The 26195-nt window shown below is 35.0% G+C and overlaps 1 gene segment (V, D, J or C); it reads right to left on the bottom strand.

Annotated features, from left to right (window-relative positions):
* Nucleotides 1-24750: 24750 nt before the first annotated feature.
* LOC141553669 (T cell receptor alpha variable 16-like) lies at nucleotides 24751-25604 on the bottom strand. The segment is given in 2 exon segments: nucleotides 24751-25249; nucleotides 25351-25604. Coding segments are annotated over 2 exon segments (402 nt in total).
* Nucleotides 25605-26195: the final 591 nt, after the last annotated feature.

Genomic DNA, 26195 nt, shown 5'->3' with positions numbered 1-26195 from the left:
AGAGGAGAGGAGAGGAGAGGAGAGGAGAGGAGAGGAGAGGAGAGGAGAGGAGAGGAGAGGAGAGGAGAGGAGAGGAGAGGAGAGGAGAGGAGAGGAGAGGAGAGGAGAGGAGAGGAGAGGAGAGGAGAGGAGAGGAGAGGAGAGGAGAGGAGAGGAGAGGAGAGGAGAGGAGAGGAGAGGAGAGGAGAGGAGAGGAGAGGAGAGGAGAGGAGGGAGAGGAGAGGAGAGGAGAGGAGAGGAGAGGAGAGGAGAGGAGAGGAGAGGAGAGGAGAGGAGAGGAGAGGAGAGGAGAGGAGAGGAGAGGAGAGGAGAGGAGAGGAAAAAATAAAGGAAAGGAAAAAAGAAATGAAAAGAAACAAAGAAATAAAGAAAAGAAACAAAGAGAGAGGAGGGGGAGGGTGGAAGGAAAGAAGATGGAAGGAAGAAAGAGAAGAAGGAAGGAAGGAAGGAAGGAAGGAAGGAAGGAAGGAAGGAAGGAAGGAAGGAAGGAAGGAAGGAAGGAAGGAAGGAAGGAAGGAAGGAAGGAAGGAAGGAAGGAAGGAAGGAAGGAAGGAAGAAAGGAAAAGCAATTGAGGCCACAGTATATCCAAAAGGGAAACTACTTTGACTTTGGGACTTGGGATTTTTATAAATACTTGGGAAAAAATAACTAAACTCCTGATAGCAATGGCAAAAATCATGGGGGTTTCTTCTTCCTTTTCAGTGCACTCTCTGAGAAACTTTGGACAAATTATAAAGAGATTTTTATAGCATTTCTATGTGTTAGGCACTGTGCTCAGCACTTCACATTTGATTTTTGAAACAACCCTGCAAAATAGATACTATTATTATCCCCATTTTACAGATGATGAAACTGAACTAAACACAGGTTAAGTAACTTTCTCAGGGTTTCACAGCTAATATATAATAAAAAATGTTATCCACCTCCAGAGAAAGAACTGATAGAGTATGAATGCAGATCCAAGTATACTGTTTTCACTTTCTATATTTTTTGGATTTTTTTTTCTTTCAGGTCTGTGTCTTCTTTCACAACATGACTAATAGTGATATGTTTTGTGTGATTGAACATGCATAATCTATATCAAATTGCTTACTCTTTCAGGAAAAGGGAAGGGAGGAAAGGAGAGAGAAAATTTGGAACTCAATTTTTTAAAATGAATGTTTAAAATTGTCTTTATATGTAACTGGGGAAAAAGTCAGATGTGATACTCCACAAGATAGGAATATCTTCTTAAATCTCTTCTTTTAGCTTTTTCTTGTTCTTTGAAATTGTGCAAAATTTATTGTTGGGGGGGTTAAATTTCTATTTTTGTAGTAATTATGTCTATGCATTAACTTTGTTTCTGCAAAAACATTTCAGTTTCATGTAATCATATTTACTAATTTTATCTTTTGTAATTTCCTTCTTATGTTTAAAAAGTACTGTTTGTCATATGTGGGTTAAAAACATACTCCCTACCCATAATTATGAAGTATCTATCTGCTCCTCACATAAGAGTGATTTTTAGTATTAGAGTGTACTGTGTAAATATGGAGTAATGTGCTAGTTTCAGCCTAATTTCTGGCAAACTTTTTTTCTTGTTTTCCCTGCATTCTTATCAAGTGAGTTCTTTCCTAAATATTTTATGTTTTTCTGATATGTTGAAAACTGAGTTCCATTTTTTTCTGATTCTGCTTTGTGAAATCAGTTTCATTAATCAACTTCTACAATTTTTAGCCAATTCCTTATAAATTTTATGACTTCTGCCTTATAACAAAGGTTGAGATCTTGGATTATTGTTTATATTTTGCCTTTACATCTTATGTGATTATTTAATTTCCTTTCTTTTTCTTCCCTCTCACCGAAGTAGTCAAGTAAAAAATTTCCTTTCCATTTTGTTGTAAAGTTTATAGATGTTTCAGTCCTATAGATTTATCTTTGTTAACTCTTTTCTCTTTATGTACTTAAAAAAAAATCTCTTGATAATCTCTCTGTTATTACATTGTTGTTGTCCTCAGTCACTGTATTTATTTACCTTTCTATCATTTGGGTTATTAAAAGACAATTTTTCAGGGATTTTTTTTTAGGAATTCTCCAAATGCCTCTTTAAAGTGAACTTTTATTTTTAAATTAATTTTTAGGCTCAGATTTGTAGGAAACTTCTTCTTGGATTGCATCTTGAGGTCCTTTGCTCTTTGTAACATAATCTAGCCATGCCAATTAAATTATCAAAAAATTATTTTACTGAGCTGGAAAAATAATAACAAAATTAATTTGAAAGAACAAAAAGCCAAGAAATCAAAGGAACTAATAACAATGTAAGTGAAAGAGATTCATCAATACCAGATCTTAAATCACACTATGTCAAGTGATGGTGGGCAGTAGAGTATGAGATGCTCAGTGTAATCATTGAGTTTAAGGATAAGACAATTCTGTTGTTAGTTTATTGAATTGTTGCTCTATTAGGCTTATAGGTGCCCTAGACAATGGAAGCATCTGGAATTGTTTTGTCTTCTGTGAAAAATCTATTTTGGAAAGGCTTGAAATGTAACAAGGATCAGAGAAAATTATCTTGTTGGCCATATAATCCAATCACACATCACATATTATTAAACCCATTTTTCAAATGATGTAACAAAGAAGATGAAGTTTTTTGCATAGCAAGTGTTTTAAGCGACAAAGTCAGGTTTAGAAACCATGTCTTCTAGTGTGCTTTCCATCAGGCTATTCTGAATTTTTACACATACCCAGGTCAATGAAATCTTTAAAAAAAGAATGAATAAATTACAAAAAGAAATCTCTGGACTGGCACTTTATTGCTGGTTTTAAGATCTGTCCTGAGAGTAATTCTCAGCTTTTCATTGATAATATCAAGTGTATATTGTGGGTATATTAAATGTGTAGAACTTGTCTTTATTATAATATGTATTTAAACAATATTTGTGAAAAAATAGACAGTTCTCTGTATCTGGCTAAGGTATGAAGTCTATATTTGCAGCTTTGCAACAACAAAACTTTGACATTTTCAGTTAACAACTCTGCTTCATTTTCTTTGTCTTTTAATGGAATATTGGACTAAATCATCTCAAAATTCTTCTAGGTCTAAATTCCATGACTCTATGACTGATCTTCTTTGGGACCAGAATTGCCCCATCTAAGGCAGAAAAAAACCCTTCGAAGAACATTTCAAAGACTGTCTTTGGAGATTTTTGTTCAGCTCCCCTTGTGGGCCGTCTCACTGTGTCTCTCAGAACACAGAAGTATATAGCTGAGTCTTTCTCTTGGACATGGTGTTTCTTCAGATGGTAAGAGCCTTCAGCCATGTTGATTTTAGCCTGAAAGCCATTGTTGCTTTCCTCTGCAATGGTTCTCAGGAGGACTTGAGGACCTTGGTTGGGATACCACACATACCAGAAAAGCAAAGGGCTCCCAGAATAGGAATAAGTACAGTTCAGCTCCACCGAGGATCCTTCAGAGACAGAGACTGAGTCTTCAGGCTGAGTCACTGACTGTGCTTCTGTTGTTCCTATTTTTAAAAAAATGAATATCACTACATTCAGAAGAAAATATGTTTCTAAGAAGATTCTAACAATGGATATGAATGGAATGAAATTTTACTCACCCAGTATGAAGTTCATCACAAAGGTGAGAATAGATACAAGGATCATGGCTCTTATTTAGGATAAACCTGGGGTTCCTTTTTCCTCTGGAGTAGGTGAGTCAGTGGGACTAAAAATCACTTCTGAGATCTGGAGGAGAAAGTCCTTCCAATGAATTTCCTGGAGCAGTCTATCCCTCAATGAGTCTGCTTATTGTCTAGCTGCTGAGCCCATTAGGCTGGCAGTGCTTCTAGAGTTCTTTCAGTCCTGTCTGCCTTGAGGAGCTGTGAGCACCAGGACTGAAAGTAAGGGCAGGTTACTGTGCTTCATTTTCAAAAGAGCCTGATTCAAATTTTGCATCACCCTCTGGAGGCCAAACCCAGAAGCATGGAGAACATGTGAGTGACCGAAAGCCTCCCTAACACCCTGCCCAACTTTGATGTTTGCAAGTGAAAAGATCATGTCAAACACACTGTGAAAGACTTAATCTAGTTAATACAATGGTCCATGGCAGTTCCAAAGGACTTGTGATGAAAAATACTATCTACCTCTAGAGAGAGAACTAATGAACTCTAAGTGTAGAGAGAAATATATTTTTCCATTTTATTTTTCTTGTTTTTTTAATAGCTAATTGGTAGTGTTTTGTATGACTTTATTTGTATAATGGATATCATATTTTCTTCACTCAGTAGGTGGGAGAAGAATGGAGAGAGGGAAATTTGGAATTAAACATTAAAATTTTAAAAACACTTTTAAAAAGACAACTTTTCATAACACTTTAGGAGTCTTATGATGTTGCTATTTTTCCCCTTTGCAGAGAGAAACAAATTTGAAAAAGACCCAATAGTATTATTTATGCTTAATATCAGAGAATGAAACTGGAGTCTCATCTGAAAGGTTTGTACACAGGCAACATATTTCAAATAGTAGTGTGTACTCATTTATATAAAAGTAGGTTCTTGAGTCTTCTGGCTCAGAAGCTATGATGTGCAAAGAGAGATCATTTACTCCTTTGTTGTAAAAGATGGCCACTCTTCTGTTGTTGTGTCTTTTTGTACATGTTTGAAATGACTTTGAGCAAATTTGATCTTTTTTCAGGATCCTGCTTACACTGATGGAAGTAAGTCAAGATTGTATAACTGAAATTCATGTGATATTCTCTCCCTCCAGACAGCCAGGTAGAGAGGATTTTGTGGTCACTGTTCTTAGCTTCTCACCCCTGCTTAAGAAAATGACAGATTCAAGAAAATGTCATGAACTCATCACACATTAAATTTCAATGGACCAAACAATTCAGATTGAGCCTTTGTTCTTCCTCTTCAGTCTTGGAAAGAATATCCTCTGGAGTTTCCTGTTTCCTCAAGTCTTTCTCCATTCTCCTCCCTCAACTCAGAGCCCAGTTGAAGCCATAGTTCACTAATGAGATGCTCAAGAAATTCTCCATTCTTTTTCCCCATCAGGGACACTGACAATAGAGACAACAGTTAAAGGGTTTCTAACTAAAGAAGTGTGTTAAATATTCCCGGTATTGCTGAGTTCTTAGATGAACTATTGAGTTAATAGAAAACATAAGCACACCTAGCCAGGTCTATCCAGAGTTAACCATTCAGTGTGAATTTGCAGATGGAATCAATATCCAGTCATATTCTGTCCAGATAGATAATTGCTAAGATAAGTGGACCTGGTGCTCCTGGCTTAAAATATACCCAGAGAAAAAACTCCCTTTGTTTTTGCTCTCTTCTAAATACAAAATGAAAAAAAAAAAAAAAAAAAAAGTGCATTCCCTTGGAAGTATCTTATGAGAAACTGTATGATCTTTTTGTTAGTGTAATGAAAAAGATTGGGTTCTTTCCCTACCTTTTCATGGTATTTATTCAGTCACTTTGGGCTATATGTGAAGACTTTTATCTTGTTTTCAGTGTATCTTCATTCATTAGTTGATTTTTCTTTTTCTTTAAAGATTAGTAGGGTTTTTTTTTTTGTTTTTTTTCTGAGGCTGGGGCTAAGTGACTTGCCCAGGGTCACACAGCTAGGAAGTGTTAAGTGTCTGAGACCGGATTTGAACTCAGGTCCACCTGAATTCAAGGCTGGTGCTCTATCCACTGTGCCACCTAGCTGCCCCAAGAGCCAGTCTTATAAATAGGAAAACTAAGCTGAATTCCAACCTCCTGTGATGCTTGCTATGTGACTATACAAATCACTTAACTCCTCAGTGATGTAGACTTTTTAATATGAGGATTTTCTTCACCAGAAATTATCCACCCTGATGAAATCATAGGTCCAGTAATTTTTTATTTGTTTGTTTTTTGCAAGATAACTACAGTTAAGTGACTTGCCTGGGGTCACATAGTTAGTAAATGTTAAGTGTCTAAGATACTTCTGATTTCAGGAACATCACTCTATATACAACGCCTTCTAGCTGCTCCTAGTCCTGCAATTTATTTATTTTATTTTATTTTTAAAGAAAAAAGCAGGGGCAGTTAGATGGTGCAGTAGATAGAGTGCAGGCCCTGAACTCAGGAGGACCTGAATTTAAATTTGACCTCACATACTTAATACTTTCTAGCTGCATGACCCTGGGCAAGTCACTTAATCCCAACTGCTTCAGAGGAAAAAAAAAAAACCACAAGTAAAGCATTCTTCTCCACTGTTAAGTACTCAGTTCTTAGACTCAAACTCACTATTTCTATAAAATGTTGAAGATCAAAAATGTAGTTATATCTTTATATCTTTCTGCATAATTTTCCTCAAGGGACATCCTTTGACCTCTGACTGGACATATAGCCCATATCAGAGATGTCAATGTTAGAAAGAAATCCCCCATGTATTCATGGTATCACTTTTTTGTGAAAGCAAAAAACAAGCAAATAAAGGCAAAAAAGTCTCAGAACAAAATAAGTGCCCATAGATTTGGGATTAGCTAAATAAATTTCGCTATGTGAACATAATAGAATGTTATTTTGCAACAAAAAGTAGAAAAAAAATCTGAGAAATTTGTATAAACTGAGAAGACAAATAAGCTGATGCAGAGGGAAATTTATAATCAGTATAAATATACATAATCATTACCATGTTTATGGAAATAGCACTAGAATGAAGCCAAATTAAGATTAATTGCACTAACCAATTCTGATTCCAAGATCAGATGATGAAATATGCTTCCATTCCTCCAAAGAGACATGAATGCTTTGGGAGGAGAAATAATAGCAAACTATTAATCATTGTCATTGCATTAGATGATTTTGTTTAATTGAGAGTTTTTGCTTTGGTTTAGTTTGGTTTTAAATAGTTGTTGTCTTTTGCTATTGTTGAAGGGGGAATAATAAGAGGGGGAGTATTATAAAGTGATTACAATACATTAAAGCAATGTGAATTAATAAAATATAAATGTAATGTAAGAGAATGAATATCTATATTAAAAAATTATTCTCAAGCATTGATAAAGAAAATTCTTCTTCTCATGGGATATTGTTATGTAAATTATGGAAAGATAAAGCAAAGAAAAAGAAATATAGAAGTATATTATTAATACATAGAGTTGCAAACACATTTTACATAAAATTGCAGCAAAAAGACTATAGCAATATATATTTTAAAATATCATTCATTATGACCCAGTTGTTATATTTGGGATGCAAAGATGATTCAACCTTAGGAAATAACCAAAATATCTCAACAGTTTAAAAAGAGAAATCTCCAAACATTGTGATTATCTTGATAGATATGGGAAAATACTTTTAATATGATAAAATGTCTATCAAAAACCCAAACATGTATTACAAGCCATTAAAATGCATTATAAGCTTGCTCAATAAGTATTGAATAAATCAATGATATTGCCTTTCCCTATTATTGATTTAGGTCTAAAGATACTAACAATAGCAGTAACATGAGATAAAAAAGTAAAAACACAAAAGAAGACAAAAAGGGGGGGAACTAATCCTATTTTGTTGAAGAAACATTGTTTATTTAAAAAATGCTGGAGGATAAACAAATAAACTAACTGAGACAATAAACACCTTAAGAAAAGTTGAAGACAACAATATAAATCCACAAAATCTCATAACATTTCTATATAATATCCCTTTGATTTTGCTAGTATTATCATTTTATCATATTGTCAGAAAATAGTTGTGATCATAGAATATTTCTATATTCCTACATTCATTTGAACTGTTCTTCATTTCTCTTAGGAAAGTTTTATAATGAGAGAAAAAGAGAGACAAAGAGGAGAATAGAAAGAGACAGAGACAGAGAGACATGAAAATGAAATATACATATATCTCAATTGCACGTACCTTTTTTCAAAATAGCCATTCATTAGCTCCCCAAAATATAACCAAGAAATATAGAAAAGTAGAAATATTAAATATAGCCATTATTGACCACAATGCAACAAAATTATATATAATAAAAGGCCACTGAATGAAGGAATTAACTTCATCTGAAAAAAATGGCAGGTTAAAGAATAAATCATAGATATAATAATTCCATCAAAGGCAATGTCAGCAATGAATTTAAATGAAGCTGAAACATTACTTAGAGTAAAATTTATACCTCTAAACATTTTCATCACCAAAAGAAAGAACAGATGAATAAATGACATGAAATGAAACAATAAACAAGAAGTTCTTAAATCAATTAAATATCAAAATAAAGTCTTAAAATAAAAAGATTAATGAAAAGTAAAAACCAATTGGATAAATAAATAAAACTAAGCTTTAAACTGATAACCGGGATAAAGGATTAACTAATTTAATTTTTTAAAATTGTACAACTAGATTTTTTATATCAATTATGAAAAAAGAAAATCTACAACAAATGGAACAGAAAGGAATGATATTTGAAACTACTTCATCTCATTTCCTCCAATTCATACCCTTGCCCTATATATATATATATATAACATATAACATATTATGGTATGGCTTTATAATTTTGCATGACATAGTATAACAATATAATATTATAATGTATAATATAATTAATATAATATGTAATATTGTATATACAATATAATATATAATATAAAATATATTTTCTATGACATGTCACAATATGATATTATTATATATACAATTGTATACAATATACAATATGACACACAATTCAATATAAATACAATCATAATAAACGTAGAATATAATTAGGGGTACAAAAAGCATGATATAATAGTGCCATCTTCTCCATCATCACCAACAGCAGGGAGTGTGTATTTCTGCTGCCACCAATGTGTGAAGATAAGTGCAAAAACCCTGGGATAGCAGTATCCCCAACCCCAGTGGATCCACCAGTCCTGCTTCTACCCCAGCCCTCAGAGCAATTGTTCAGAGAGATACTTCCTTTCAACAAGGCATGAACCACCCCCATCAAATGCCACACCATGGGCAAACCAACCTAAGTGAAGCACTAAGGTGCCCTGAAGGAGAAACAGGAGGAAGCATACACCAGGTGAGTAAAACCATCTCTACTACCTAGACTACCATTTTCCCTCCCACTCTGATGAAATCAGACCAAAACTAAATACAAGAGCCTTTTAGAAAGATGGACTATTATCGTTTGTTTCTAATTTCCAAAGGAAACCAGTGACATTTCAGAAAAACGTCTTGACTTTCACATGAATTGGAATTAAATGAGGCAGAGTTGGCCAAAGTTGTCAGCTTTGCTCTGTCTCTTCCAGAGTTATTAGAAGTCCCATGGCAGGATAAAAGTCAAGGTGACTAGGGATGGACCGAGATACTGTAGATAATGTTAGCATCTTCGATTTTTGACCAGTCACTAAATAGAGTTTGCTTCAATCACCTTCAGAGCCATTGGAACAAATTGTTCTCACCAACATGTCTTCACATGCTTGGGGGGAGACATCCTTCTAACTTACTGACAGATTTGAGGCTTGTCAGTTAGCTTCAGCCTAGTTCTGTCTGTCTGCCAAGAGTTTGCAGTCTAGAATTGGATGATTCAATATCAGAAACTTAAGTGATTTTTCTCAATTTAAATGACACTAAAGCAGAAACATTGCCATCTGTATTGACACAATCCTCTATGGAATATGTGACCTTTCCATTTGCCTTGCAGCTGAAACCTTCCCTATGAATCATCTTCCCCATTAGAAAGTAAGCTTCTTGAAATGAAAAATTGTAACTTATTGGTATCCCTGATCACAGTATGTCGTAAAGTACTTAATAAATGTTTCATTCTATCATAAAACAAGGAAAATGCACTTCTTGACAAGGAGACCAGGGAAGCCTTTAGCTTGTTGTGTTTTTTTTTAATTGTAAAAAGAATTTTATCTAATTTCATTATTATAAATGGATTATAATACAAAATATTAAATTCTTCATAAACAAGTGTACTAGCTTTCAACTGGAAAAGTCCTTTGACCTTCTTGAGCTTTAGTTCTTTTTTTATAAAAATGAGAGGATTAGACAAAAGATCCTCTAAAGTTTTCTAAAGAGTTCAAAAATGATCCATCTATGCTCCCACAAGTTTGGACAAGTCACTTAACTCCTCTTAGCCTCAGTTTCCTTAATTGTAAAATGATGATCTCTAGCATGTCTTCCAGTTCTCAATCTATAATCTATTTATTGTAACCTCCTCTTTCCATATGGTCACTTTGGGCTACATAAGCATTTGTTTTGGGGGTGTGGGGTTATAAGGAAAGGTAACATACTCAATTTTAATAGATCTCAAAGTTGAGGTTTTTGTGGCTGCAAAGTTTATAGAGAGCCTTTGGGCTCCCAGGAAGTACTGCTCACTTGACATACAAAGGTAGGACCCTGAGTATCCAGAAGGAGAGGCCAAGATGTGCAGGAAGAAGCATTTATTGTCTTTATTGGAATAAATGAAAATCTCAAGACACAGAATTTCTGAGTAATTAATAATAAACTTACTAATTATGCTAGCTAATCAATATATTATCATCATCTCTAGACATCCAAAGACAAAATAATGGAGATACCACATGCTTAAATACTCTTGGAAAATGGAGTGCCCCTGATAGGTAAAAATCAACCCTGAATTATGAACAATTAATGAGGAGGTAGATTTTTCAAATGAGAAGGTAAGCTGAAAGCCTTCAATTCTTCCTGCTGAGAACATGCCTTGGTCATGAGACTCAGCTTTCTCCAGCAAGCTATACAAAAGAATTCATCTCTACTCAGACTACTCTGATGTTCTCCTTCATGAGCTAGGTTACCTTAAACTACAATGGAGGATACAAGGAGATGAGATTAATGATCTAGGGCAGAAATTCACCTAGGTTAAATTAATTAAATTAATACACACTAAAGGAAAATAAAATCTCCTAGTTGGGTGGGGTCCTGCCCAAGATCCCAGAGCATGTACCCCATGTACTCCAAGGATTCAGCCATTTTCATCTATCAGCCATCCGTCAGAAACTGACTGAATGACCTACAGGGCCTGGTCCTTGAATGAGAAAACAGAAAGAAAAACTTAATCCTAAATTAGTAATTGGGTATTAATATAACAGAAAAATAATCACTTCCCTCATTATTGAGCCAGATTCTGAATCTTTCTTTTTGCTTTTCAAACACACTCAGACAAATGTCTATCAATAAAGTGGAGCCTTTCCAATATTTGTGCCTATACACAAACATCTTTTTTGAATGATCTTTTCTCCCTCCTAGAGACTTAAAGATATAGGGCTTCTCCACCTCTGATTGGCTGATCTTCTTTGTGCAAAAAGACAACATCAAGTCATTTAGAATTTATATTCCATCCTTAGTCCCTCTGTCCCTCTGTCCCCCTCCCCACCAAAAAGTCCAGCTAAGGTTGATTGAGCCCCCTGGCTTTCTTTCTGCCACTGTTCTCATCTCCATTATACACAGCTTACAGGCCATGAAGCCTGTCTTTAATAAGACTCCTAGGAGTTTCTTCATTCTTATATTCCACTAACAATTAATGAGAATATAGTACTGGGATCTAAGATGCTGCCTCAGTACCTCAACCTTGCAAACTATTTCTTGCACCATTTTTCGTGCTGCTTTAGGAAACAGTTTTTGTCTATGTAGGCAATCAGTCTGCCACTTTATATGCTTCTCACTCCCTTTGATAAATCACACAATCAAGGTTTTCAGCTGAAGTTCTTTCTGTCGATAGATGCTCTGCTCACCTCAGGGCAAACACAGAATTACCAAAAATGTGTTCAATGAGAATTAATCTGAGACATTCCTCCCACTTGCCTGTCAAATAAACTTAAACTTTTAGGGATGAAAAGGAACTCTGGATGTCACCTAGCCAATGCCAAATTTGAAATCTAAGGTCTTAGGGTTTTAGCCCAATTCTTTTACTCACTGTCTTACTTAGGGCAAATGATTTCTATGATCTGAATTTCACTTTGTTTATCTGTAAAATAAGAGGATTGGACTAAGTGATCCCTAAGATCTACTCCAGCTACAAAATCCTACAGAAAGGATCTAAGAGATCATCACGTACAGGACCCTCATTTCATTGATAAAGTAACTGATGTCCAGCGAGATTGCCTAACTTGACCAATTTGGCTAGTGGCACTGTAAAGAAGAGATCCTTTGTCTACTGACTCTCATTTTGGCATTTTTTCTTTTCTCCACAGTATTTGATTTGTACAACATCAAATAATCAATAGAATGAAAAAGCTAATTCCAGATTTTTCACTTCCTATAGAACCCAGGTCAAAATCTACCACTTTTAGAAATTCCTATTTGATCCTGCTCACTCTTCTATCTCAGTACTCCCTTAATGTTATTTATGTAACATATCTTAGATATATCATTTTGCGCTCACTGATATTTTACATTCTGATATTTATTAATCAATTGAGGGGATTCAAAGTAAGCCAGTTACTGATATTAATAGGATTTCTATGAAATAGATTATGAGCCTACGAGACTGTGAGAAATCCATGCCTTCCAAATCATACTTGGGTCCATCAAGTTGGTTTGGGTATGTCTATCTGGTTCCATGACATAAACATTTCCTTGTAAACATTAGGTGGTTATTTAGGTCCCTCTCCCAACTTGTATGCAATGTGACATCCATCACTCTTACAACATCTGTCAAAAATGTCCCCTTCTCTTATTTGACACTGCTACCACTGTTATACAGGTCCTTATACCTGGATTATTGTGATTGCCACAGGTGAATCTGACATATTCACTCCTCTCCAGTTTTTCTTCCACTCAGTTACCAAAGTGATTTTTCTAAAGCACATGTCTGATCATGTCACCCTTACCCAATAAACTCCTCTGGCCCTCTATTGCTTCCAGAATCAAATCCAAAATGCTCTTTTTGGCATCCAAAGTCAAATCTAGCCCCCCCACACACATACATACAAGCCTTTCCAGTCTACTTAGACCTTATTTCTGACATGTCCTCTTCTGGCAAATAATGTTTGATCTCTTGGATGTTCCTTGAATAAGACACTCCATTTCTTGACTCTGGGTATTTTCTCTGATGTTTCCCATGCCTAAAACAGTCTTTCTCTGCTCCAAATAGTGACCTCTCTGGAATTCTTCAACCTTTCTTAATCCTAGTGCCTTCCTTCTGCTAATTATTTCCTATTTATCTTGTTTATAACTTCTTTTGCATACATCTGTCTGTGTGTAATCTTCTCCTTCAGATTATAAACTCCCTGAGGTCAAGGACTATATTTTTCTTTTTTTTGTATACCTACCAGTTCACAGAATGTCTGACATATGCTAAATATTTAATAAATGCTTTCTTGATTGATGGATGGATCTCCTTCTCTCAAGACCTATGTATTCCTCTGATGTCAAGAATCAACCTGCTGGAAAAAAAAAAAGATAGAAGGCGCTCACCTAAATATTCACTATAGTGATATTTAGAGTAGCATCAATTGCAAAATGGAGATAAAAGATGTCTTGTCTTCTTGGAGAGAATTCAAATAATATGGAAACTGGATTCTAAAAGTCTGAGGAAGATATTGGAAAAACTAGATCCTTCTTCAGGCATACTTAAATGCTAAAATAAATTTTTCCTCTTAAGTTTTTGGAAGTTTTGTCCAATGATGAAGATCATAATTCATTCATGTCAGTCTGTCCTATTTATTCTCCTATATATTCACTACAGGAGTGGGTGAAGGAGAGGAAAGGGAAGGTCTACTCAACAGTCTCTTAGCCTTTTTAAATTTGCCTTAAGTTGAAAAAGTGCCTTCAGAGGCCACTTACTGTCTCACTTGTCCTGAGCCTTTGCCAGTTACCCAACCCATCTTTGCTTATATATTTTGTTCTTTGAAGCTCTTGATTTATTACAGTAGCCACCTGCTAGTGGCTGCTGGGGATCTAATTCTGTCCAGCAAAATAGATCCCTTCATGTGAGTGGAGGATGATGATACAAGGAGACTGAGAGGCAGTTGCATTGTCTGACCTCTCTCCTCCTCCCTCTTGCCTCCAATTTACTTCATTCCCAATTCACAAGCAACATCTACATCAATAAAGGCTGATTTGCAGCTCCTTCGGGTACTTTATGATTCACAGCTGTGAGGGCTTTCAGAGAACTGTCCTGTCCCTTAATGGTACAGTTCCCTTTAACTCTTTACAGGCTTTTGGGTTTCACACTTAAGGGTGGTCCTTAACATTCACTGGTTACATATACTCCGATCAAATCCAACACTATATTCATTTTTAATTCTTCAAGACCTGTGGCAATCCATGTCTTTCTTCCTTGCAATAAGACATAGAATAGGGATAGGCATAAAGATTGTATCTGTGGTGTCATTTGTATGAGTAACTCCCAAATGAGGAGATTTCTTCCACCAAGGCAGCTTGGCTCCTTCTTTGAAATATATAGTCTTAGAGACTTGATTAGAGCACTGAGTAACATAAGGTATCAATGTGAAAGGTGGGATTTAAACTCAGCAGCACCAAATGCAGAGCTTGTAGTCCTTCTATTGTCTTCTAACTTACAGGTCAACATGGTTTTCATCATACAATAATGGCTGTATCCATTGAAACATTGCTGCAAAAAATAATCTGTCAAAGACCAGTTAATCTATTTTTGTGTTGTCTGTGACTATGAATTATCTATGCCATTGCTTTCCTCCCTTACTATGGCTAATTTGGAATTTACTACATCTTTCAATGTCCTGGATATTAACAATTAATAACTCTCTCTTCCTATTAAAGAAAGTTTTCAGAGAAATGCTATTTTAAAAAATACTTTCCAGTTTTCCTGAATTGAACATGAGTACAATGAGCTTGATTGTCTCTAGAAAATTCCTTAGCTCTTTTAATGAACCCAAGCTTCTCATAGAAATTTGATATTATCATTTTAATATGACTATATGAGAATATGGTAGTTTTAATAGAATTGGATAACAATAAAATTATTATTTTTGTTTGTTTTGAGAGGCAATCAGGGTTAAGTAACTGGCCCAGATTCACACAATCAGTTTGTAATTCAGATCCTCATGACTCAGGGCTGGTGCTCTATCCATGTATCATTTGTCTGCCCCTTAGAATATCATTTTAATACTGGGTAGATAGCTGGACTTGAAACCTGGAAGATTTGGTTCAATTCCTGTCCCTGATACAGATTGGCTGTGTGACTGAGAAGTCACTTTTCTCCCTTGAATTTTAATTTTCTCATTTGTAAGACAAAAAATTTGGACTACATTAATCAGGCTATCAATAAACATTAAATGCCTAGTATGTGCCAGAAACTATGCTTAGTTCTAGAGATATAAAAAGAGGCAAAATCTCTTTCAGAGTTATACATCAAGAAATGTATAACCTAGTGGGGAAGACAACAAGCAATTATGTACCAATAAGCTACATGCAGAATAAATGGGACATAATTAAAAGGGCTTGGAAAAAGCTTCCTGTAGAAGATGGGGTTTAGTTGGACTGAATGTGGTCTCTGAAGTTCTCTCCAGATCTAGACCTATGACTTTTTCAATCCTAAATATTTCACTTTAAGTTCCAGTTCTATTACTTCTTAGTTGTGGGGCCTGTAAGTCATGTGGCCAAGTCACTGAAAATCTAAGAGTTTCAATTTGTTGAATGCAAACAGGAATAGCTTTCTTACCAACAAGTGACAGGTAATTGCTTTTAAATTTTATGCTTTCGTCTTTTTGCATATACCTTTTTGATTCAAATTAAAATTCCTTCAAACTGGTTAGCGAATTACTATAACCAACAAATTCATGACCTAATATTCAAATCTCTGATTTCTTTGTACTTAGTGGACTGGTGCTGAAGACTGGACATATTCAATTACTTGCACCTCTTATGCTTGAAATTATCTTGGTAGGTATGACCTATAAGACTGCTCTCAGCCAAGCATTTATTGAGAGAATACAGTGTACCTAGAACAGTGCTAGGCACTGGAGATGCACTTTTACAAGCTGATTGAGTATTTTATGTGTATGTTGGTGGATATGATTTTGTTAAAATTTGTCTAACAAAGAAGGTATGAGAAAACAAGTCTGAACTCTTATCCATTCTTCTCAAAAGCTCTTAACTACACCCCTAACACAGAACAGAAAAATTTTTTAAATCATCTTTTCCTCCAATGAGTTATGTCTTACACAAATGCCCAGGCTTGAGTTCTAGTTACAAAAAGAAAGCTCATGTTTCTTTTTTTTCTACAATAGTATTTTATTTTTTCAATTATATGTAAAAATAGTTTTTAACATTCATTTTCATAAGATTTTGAATTCCAAAATTTTCTCCCCCTTCCAAAAAAAAATCCAATATAAGTTACAAGTGTGCAATCATTTTAAACATATGTCCACATCATGTTGTAAAACCAGAGCAAAAGGAAAAACCACAAGAAAGAAAAAACAAACATAAAAAGGTAAAAACAGTATGCTTCAATTTGCAATCAGTGTCCATAGTTCTTTCTCTGGATGTGGAGGGCATTTCCTATTCAAAGTTTATATGAATTGTATTGAATCACTATATTGCTGAGAAGAGCTAAAGCTATCATAGCTGATCACATAATCGTGATGTGACTGCGTACAATGTTCTCATGATTCTGCTCACTTCACTCAGCATCAGTTCATGTAAGTCTTTCCAGGCTTTTCTGAATCAACCTGCTCATCCTTTCATTTTTTTTATTAAAGCTTTTTATTTACAAAACAGATGCATGGGTGATTTTTCAACATTGAACTTTAAAAAAATTTTGTTTTTTTTTTTATTTACAAAGCATATGCATGGGTGATTTTTCAACATTGAACTTTAAAAAAATTTTGTTTATTTTCTTACTTACAAAGCATATGCATGGGTAATTTGCATGGGTAATTTTTCTTTTTCTTTTTTTTATTAATTTTATAATTATAACTTTTTATGACAGTACATATGCATAGGTAATTTTTTATATTATTCCTTGTACTCCCTTCTGTTCTGAATTTTTTCCCTCCTTCCCTCCACCCCCTTCCCTAGATGGCAGGCATTATGGGTAATTTTTCCAATATTGACCCTTGCAAAACTTTTTGTTACAAATTTTCCCTTCCTTCCCCTCACCTCCTCTCCTCGCTTGGCAGGTAGTCCAATACATGTTAAATATATTGAAATATGTGTTAAATCCAATATATGTATACATATTTATACAGTTATCTTGCTGCACAAGAAAAATCAGATCAAGAAGGAAGAAAAAGAAAAACTGAGAAAGAAACGAAATGAAAACAAATAACAGAGAGAGTGAGAATATTATGTTATGTTCCACACTCTGTTCCCATAGTTCTCTCTCTGGGTGTAGATAGCTGTCTTTATCACTGCACAAGTAGAATTGGTTTGAATTCTTTCATTGTTGAAGAGAGCCACGTCCATCAGAATTTATCATTGTATATAGTCTGGCTATTGCCATGTATAATGATCTCCTGGTTCTGCTCATTTCACTCAGCATCAGTTTATGTAAGTCTCTCCAGGCCTCTCTGAAATCATCCTGCTGGTCATTTTTTACAGAATAACAGTATTCCATAGCATTGATATACCATAATTTATTAAGTCATTCTCCAATTGATGAGAATCCACTCAGTTTCCAGTTTCTTGTCACTAGAAAGGGGGCTGCCACGAACATTTTTGCACATGTGGGTCTCTTTCCCTCCATTAAGATCTCTTTGGTATATAATCCCTGTAGAAACACTGCTGGATTAAAGAGTACAGATAGGTTGGTAACTTTTTTGAGCATAGTTCCAAACTGCTCTCCAGAATGGTTGGATACATTGTTCCACCAACAATGTATCAGTGTCCCACTTTTCCCACATCCCCTCCAGCATTTGTCTTAGTCTTTTCCTATCAGCCAATCTGAAAGGTGTATAGTGGTATCTCAGAGTTGCCTTAATTTGCATTTTTCTTATCAATAGTGATTTGGAACATCTTTTTATGTAACTACAAATAGATTCAATTTCTTCATCTGAAAATTATCTGTTCATATCCTTTGACCATTTATCAGTTGAAGAATGGCTTGAACTGTTAAAATTTGAGTCAATTCTCTATATATTTTAGAAACAAGGCCTTTCAGATCCTTTGGATGTAAAAATGTTTTCCAAGTTGATTATTTCTCTTCTAATCTTGTCTGCATTGGTTTTGTTTGTACAAAAACTTTTTAACTTAATATAATCAAAATTATCTATTTTGTGATCGATAATGATCTATAGTCCTTCTTTGGTCACAAATTCCTTCCTCCTCCACAAGTCTGAGAGGTAAACTATCCTATGTTCTACTAATTTGTTTATAATATCATTCTTTATGTCTAGATCATTATCCCATTTCAACCTTATCTTGATATACATTGCTAAGTGTGGGTCTATGTCTACTTTTTGCCATACTAGTCTTCAATTTTCACAGAAGTTTTTGTCAGATATTGAGTTATTATCCCAAAAGCTGGGGCCTTTAAGTTTGTCAAATACTAGATTACTATAGTCACTTACTATTTTGTTTTGTGAACTTAACCTGTTCCACTGATCAACTTCTCTATTTCTTAGCCAGTACCAAATGGTTTTGATGACCGCTGCTTTATAATATAGTTTTAGATCTGGTACAGCTAGGTCACCTTCATTTATTTTTTCTCTTCATTAATTCCTTTTACATTCTTAACTTTTTGTTCTTCTAGATGAATTTTGTTGTTATTTTTTCCTAGGTCAGTAAAATAGTTTCTTGGGAGTTTGATTAGCATAGAACTAAATAAATAGATTAGTTTTAGAGAGTATTGTCATCTTTATTATATTCACTCGACCTATCCAAGAGCACTTGAGATTTTTCCAGTTGCTTAGATCTAACTTTATTTGCTGGAAAGTGTTTTGTAGTTTTGCTCATATAGTCCCTGATTTTCCCTTGGCAGATAGATTCCCAAATATTTTATACTCTCGACAGTTGTTTTGAATGGAATTTCTCTTTGTATCTCTTGCTGTTATATTTTGTTAGTGATGTATAAAAATGCTGATGATGTATGTGGATTTTATTTTGCTAAAGTTGTGGATTATTTCTAATAGCCTTTTAGTAGAATCTCTGGGGTTCTCTAAGTATACCATCATATCATCTGCAAAGAGTGATAATTGGTTTCCTCATTACCTACTCTAATTCCTTTGATCTCTTTTTCTTCTCTTATTGTGAAAGCTAGCATTTCTATTGAATAGTAATGGTGATAGTAGGCAACTTTATTTCATACCTGATCTTATTGGGAATGGTTCCAGTTTATCTCCATTACATATGATACTTGCTGATGTTTTTAAATAAAGGTTACTGACTATTTTAAGGAAAATCCATTTATTTCTATACTTTCTAGTGTTTTTAATAGGAATGGGTGTTGGATTTTATCAAATCCTTTTTCTGCATCTGCATTATTTGAGATAATTGTTATAACAGTAAAATCAGATTATACATGCACTCTCTATGTACAGAAATATATAACAGAAATATTGTTCTCAAGAGTTCTTTTCTTTTTGCCTTTCTATGCTTACCTTGAGTTCTGTATTTGGAGGTCAAATTTTTTGGTTTAGCTCTGGTCTTTTCATCAGAAATAAATAGAATTCACCTGTTCCATTGAATTCCATATTCTTACTTGAAAGAAAATGCTCAGTTTAACAGGGTAATTTATTCTTAGCCACATTCTAAGTTCCTTTGCCTTTCAGAATATCAGATTCCAGGCCCTTTGATCTGTAAAGTAGAAACTGCTAGGTCCTGGGTAATTCTTATTGTGGCTCCTTGATATGTGAATTATTTCTTTCTGGCTGCTTGTAATATTTTTATCTTGGTCCAATAGTTCTGAAAGTTAACCATGATATGCCTTGGAGTTTTAATTTTGGGGTCTCTTTCAAGAGGTATTTAGTGAATTCTTTCAATGGTTATCTTCTGATTCTATGGCATCCTGGCAGTTCTCTTTGATGATTTCCTGAAAAATGGTGTCTAGGCTCTTTTTTCATCATAGTTTTCAGAGTCCAATAATCCTTAGATTGTCTCTCCTAGATCTATTTTCCAAGTTAGTTATTTTCCCAAATAATATATTTTACATTTTTTTCTATTTTTTCTTTTTTGTTGTTGTTGTTTTCTTGACTGATTCTTGTTATCTCACTGAATCATTCATTTTCATTTGTTAAGTTCTGAATTTTAGTGAATTATTTTCTTCATTTACTTTTTTTTCTTCTTTTTGTATTTGTCCAATTGAATTTTTAAATGAGTTGTTTTCTTCTATGGAATTTTTTTTCTATTTCACAAATTCTTTTTTAAGGAGTTATTTTCTTGTTCTGTTTCACAAATTCTGGTTTTTTTTTCTGGGAATTGTTTTCTTTTTCCATTTTATCATATCTATCCTTTATTGAATTATATGCCTTTTCCAAACCCTCTTGCAAAATTTTCATTCCCTTTTCCCATTTTTCTTCTAGCTCTCTTTTAAGATACTTTTTAATTTCTTCTAGGAAAGCCTTGTGAGGGGACCAATTTATGTTACCCTTTGGGATTTCATCTAGAGATGATCTGACTTTAGTCTCCTCAAGGTTTGGAATCTGTTCTTCTCTTTCACCATAAGAACTATCTATTGTCAGAGTTCTCTTTGTTTTTTTTATTCATTTTTTTAAAAAAAGTTAAAGTCTGCTTTTAAAGTAGGGGAGGTTGTCTAAGCTTCCTCTATAAGCATCTGTGTTGGGTCAGTGCTGACACACTCTCAGTGCTAGGTGGATGTGGCCATGTCCCCTGAGATTCTGCCAACTGAGAGTTCATTATTGACCTTTTGTGTTTGTGTTAGATGTTTTATAACTTCTCTGCTGATCTATTGTCTTGCAACCAGGGCCAATAGCCAACACTGCTGTAGATTTCTGTGGATTCCTCCCAGTAGATTCTCCACCCAGCAGAGTCTGCACCACCCTAAGGACTATGTGCTGCCTTACTCTGGCATCTGTGCTCAGCCTGCTTGTGCTTGGCCCTCCTCCCTCTGTTCTGATTAAAACAGCTCTTTTCTGGTGATCTTTGAAATTATCCTCTGCTGGTAATTTGTTGCACTCCCAATATTCATGGATTTTGCAGGTCCAGAGCTAGTTCAGAGCCTGAATTTGCTAATTATTCTGAGGGTTGTAGGAGATGGTCAGAAAGAAATGTGTGTCCTCTCCGCCATGTTGGCTCCTTCATTCTTTTTTATAGAATTATATTTCATTACATCTATATATTATAACTTATTCAGCTATTCTTCAATTGATAGGCACCCACTCAATTTTCAATTCCTTACCACCACAAAAAGAACTGCTACAAACATTTTTGCACATATAGGTCTTTTTCCTTCTTTTATGATTTTTTTTTGGGATACAGACCCAATTATGACACTGTTGTATCATAATTTTCTAGCAAAGAGCTTATGCTTCAATGTAGAAACAATATGAAACAAATATTTAAGGTAAACACTTTAAAAGGAAGGTAATCTAGGAGAGAAAACAATGGCAGCAGAACAGAGGTGAGGAAGTTGTGCATTGGAGGTAAGGAGGCAGAAATGCCCTCCCTAAGCAGGCAAAGTTTAAACTAAATGTTAAATGAAGACAGGAAAACTAGGCAGCAGAAGTAATAAGAAAAAGTATTCCCAGAATGGGGGACAGTTAATGAAAGCAAATAGGGTCAGTAGATGAAAGATCTATACCAAGAAAAGCAATCAATATTGCTCAACTGCACAGATTATGGAGGAAATAAAGAGTAAGAAGACTAGAAAGGAATGAAGGGGAAAGGTTGTAAATAGATTGAAAAGCCCAAAAGGATTTTATATTTGATCATGGAGATGATAGAGAGCCAATACAGTTAATTGAGTAGGGAAGTGATGAGGTTGGTCAGATCTGTATTTTCAGAAAGTATTTTGGCAGTGAGTGGAGTATGGACTGGAGTGAGGAAATATTTAAAACAGAAAAACCAAATAGAAAGATATTGAAATAGTCCAGGTGATGCAGTGAGCCTGTAACACAGTTTCTTCTGTGTGAATGGAGAAGTGATATTTACAAGAAATATTCTAAAGGTAAAAAGGACAATTCCTTACAGTAGATTAGCCATATAGGATGAGTACAAGAGAGAAGTCAAGAATGGCACTATGTTTTAAGCATCAATGACATGGAAGATTGTAGTGCTCTAAAAAGTAATAGACAAGTTGGAAAGAAAACAAAACTTTGAGAAAAGATAAAGAATTTTCATTTTTTAAAGAAGCCTAGAAAATATTCAATTCAAGGTGACCAAAAGGCAATTGGAGAAGGAGTAAAAATTAAGAGACAGACTGGGACTAAATGTAGAAATCTGGGAATCATCTGTGTAAGGATGATAATTGAATTCCTGGTAAGAAATTTCATCACCAAGGAAGAGAATAACAATCTGGACAGCACTGACAGTTGGAGAAAGCAGAATTTAGATGACATTTCAGTAAAAGGATCTGAAAAGAATTGATCACATAAATCAGAGCTGAAACAGAAGAGGATAGCATCAAGAAAATCTACAGAAGAGACAGTATACAGGAGAAAAATATGATTGACAGAGCTGAAGAATGGTTTAAAAAAAAAGGTGAGGCCATAGTTAACTTTTTACCACAGAGGCATCTTAATTGGACAGAAGACTATGTACATATAAATTTCAATCATTTCCTTTTGTTCATTTCCTTTATTTGTAGAATACTGACATTCTGAGCTAAAATTAAGGAATAAAAGTCAATATAAGGCAATTTAAGAGAATATGAATTATGAAGTCTTGGCCAATTCAATATGCTTCTCACTTCAGAGTGAAAACTCTTGGATGATTAAAACAAACAAACAACAAAAATAACAACAACAGAAACCTAGATCAAAAAATAGCTATACATTCCCCAGTATGCCCCTCAAATCAGGAAATAATGAATTCCAATTTCCACACAAGCTTTTCCTAGAACAGAAAAATTATTATTTTTAACTTCAATGGGTTTATTTTCTAGGTCCTGCTTTCTCTGATGGAGAATACTATACGCAAATACTATAAAAAACAGGTACTCAACTGAGCAGAGAAAATTGTGTATATTTACTAATGTAGCTTTGTTGATTTAGAAAAGGGTAGCCACTCTCCCACCACTCTTTGAGGAGGTTTGCAAGTAGATCCTTGGGTATGGATATTTTAGAAGGTCATATGACCAAAATGTAAATCTTAGAGACCATTTAGTCTAATATCTTCATCTGATAAATAAATAAAATGAATCCCAGGGAAGTTAATGGATTTACTCAAAGTTTACACAGGTGAAGTTTACATAGATATCAGAGGTAAGATTGAACCAAGATTGCCTACACTTAATGAGAGTTTTTTTCTGTTTTGTTTTGCTTTGTTTTTCATTTTGCTAAAAGCTTCCCCAACAGGAAGGCTTTGCTCCAGGAATCTGGTAAAAGGTGGTAGATAGTAAGAGGTGAGATAGTAAGAGGCCATTATTAATATGACAATTTCTCCTCCAAAATAAGAGAATAAATACCCTGGGTATTTAGACAGCTCCCAAATCAATAGAAGTGGACATAGTTGAAACAGATCAAACACCAGGTTGGTATGAAGGCTCAGGTCTCTAGAAAAATGGGATTAATTTACATAATACAGCACAGAAGAATTTCAAGAGATTACTGGATCTTAGATTTATGGTTGTTTGTCCTTTATCCTTGAAGAGGACCAATGAAGAGACCAAGTTTTAGCTCTTGACTTGCCTGCAAAATAGATATAAGCAAGGCAAAACTTTACAAAGTCATCAGTTTCTTTCTCTCCAGAGTCTAAGAGGCCAATGCAGAACAAGACTCAAGACGACTTGCAAAGGACCAGGGGTGCATAAAATTGACTGAAACTCATCTGATCAAGGTTCAGATAGGCTTAGTAACTTATCCAGAATGACAAGAGAGTAATCATCAAGACAAATTTGGACCCAGATCCTTCTTCACTAGAAATTGAGCTCTTTCTACTGGACCATATAGTCTTCCATTTGTATAACAATTCATAATTCACAAGATATTTCCTCACAGCAAGTTGTAAGGATGGTATTGCAAGTGCTCTTAATTAGGGACTAGCCAATAAAGGTCCATTTCAGAAAAGAGTAAAATAAAAGCCTTTCCTTTTAGGACCCAAACTGTAAGTGACAATCAGAGTTGGGTAAACGAGCCTGAAAAGATTAAAACTCATGTGAAATCCTCTGGGACCTATTTATGTCTGCTAGAGATTGTAATAAAGGACTGACCAAGGAGGGTCAGTCATTTCCCAGGACTGGGATCTCAGTGGTCAAGTCCATCTTTTATATTATTATTATTTTTTTTAATTGAGGAAACAAAGAGATAAAATTATTTGCCTAAAGTTACACAGCTAGTAGGTGACAAAGTCAGATTTAGAATGCTTGTCTTCCATTGTGCTTTCCATCACACTATCCTGAATTTTTTCATGTCTCCAGAGTCAACAAAATTAAAAAGAAGTTTGAAGTACAAGGAGAGTAAGGTTCTGGACTGTCATTTCACGGTTGGTTTGGAGCTCTGGCCCAAAAGAAGAATTCATCAACTTTCCCTGATAATGTCAAATGTATACAGAGAGAAATATGGGAATTTTAAATGTTTGGGACTCAACTCTTCAGTCGCAAGTGTTTGTGAGGAATTGATAGTTTGGTATATCTGTATTCTGAAGGAATACAATAACTATTACTTTCCATCTGTAAATTTTTTGCCAATTTGCTCAACTATTCTCTGCCTCAGTTTTCTCACTTATTAACTAATTAGTCTTCCAAGTCCCTTTTAATTCTAAATTAATTAATTAATTAATTCCAAATCCTATAATTAGACGACTTTTTATTCTTCCTTGGGAACAGTACTACTGTGTTTGAGGGACTCTGAAAAGAAAATAAAACAAAATAAACCATCCTTAGAGGAACATTTCAAAGACTGTCTCAGGAGGTTTGTGTTCAGCTTCTTTTGTGAGTCCTCTCACTGTGTCACTCACAGCACAGAAGTACATAGCTGAGTCTTCCTCTTGGACATGGAGCTTTCTCAGGTGGTAGGAGCTTTCATCCTTGTTGAGTTTGGCCTGGAAACCTTTGTTACTTTCCTCTGAAGTGTGTCTCAGGAGGACTTGAAGCCCTTGCTTGGGATATTTGACATACCAGAAGAGAAAAGGACTCATAGAAACTGAATAGTTACATTTCAGCTTCACCGAGGACCCTTCAAAGACAGAAACCTGGTCTTCAGGCTGAGTCACTGATTGTGCTTCTGTTGTTTCTGCTAAAAAAATAAAAAGAAAATTACTATAAGCAGAAGAAAATAGGCTTCTAAGAGGATTCTAACTGAAACAACAGATATGAGTAAAATGAAATATTACTCACTCAGTATGAAGATCACCACAAAGGTGAGAATGGACACAAGGGTCATGGCTCCCTAGGATGAATCTGGGATTCCTCTCTCCTTTGAGGTAGGTGGGTTGGGGGGATCAAAGATCACTTTCAGGAAAGAGAGAAGAAAGTTCTTCCTGTGAATTTCCAGGAGCAGGCTGTCCCTCAATGAGTCTGCTTACTTTCTGGTTCCTGAGCCCCTTGGATTGATACTGCTGCAAGAGTTCTTTCAGTCTGAGTACCTTCAGGAGCTGTACACACTAGGACTTATAAGGGGAGAGTGTGTTTCTGGGCTTCATTTTCAGAAGAACCTGGCTCAATTTATGCAACATCACCCTCTAGAGGCCAAACACAGAGAGCATGTGAGTGTCCCCAAAACTCTCTTAATCCACCCCACTTGTGTACTTGCAAATGCAAAGGGCACCGTTCTGCTCTGGACCCCTCTGTAATGTAGATCTCAAAAAAGCCAGAATCGAACTATGCCCAAAAAGTTGTCAAACTGTGCATACCCTTTGACCCAGCATTGCTGTTATTGGGATTATATACCAAAGAATTACTAAAGAGTGGAAAGGGACCTGTATGTGCCAAAATGTTTGTGGCAGCTCTTTTTGTTGTAGCTAGAAACTAGAAGATGAATGGATGTCCATCAATCGGAGAATGGTTGGGTAAATTATGGTATATGAAGGTTATGGAATATTATTGCTCTGTAAGAAATGACCAGCAGGAGGAATACAGAGAGGCTTGGAGAGACTTAAATCAACTGTTGCTGAGTGAAATGAGCAGAACCAGAAGATCACTATACACTTCAACAGCAATGCTGTATGAGGATGTATTCTGAT

Source organism: Sminthopsis crassicaudata, chromosome 2 (assembly GCF_048593235.1).
Source record: "Sminthopsis crassicaudata isolate SCR6 chromosome 2, ASM4859323v1, whole genome shotgun sequence".
Lineage (NCBI taxonomy): Eukaryota > Metazoa > Chordata > Mammalia > Dasyuromorphia > Dasyuridae > Sminthopsis > Sminthopsis crassicaudata.
The sequence above is the reverse complement of the archived record's forward strand: the minus strand, read 5'-3'. Positions and strand labels throughout refer to the sequence as shown.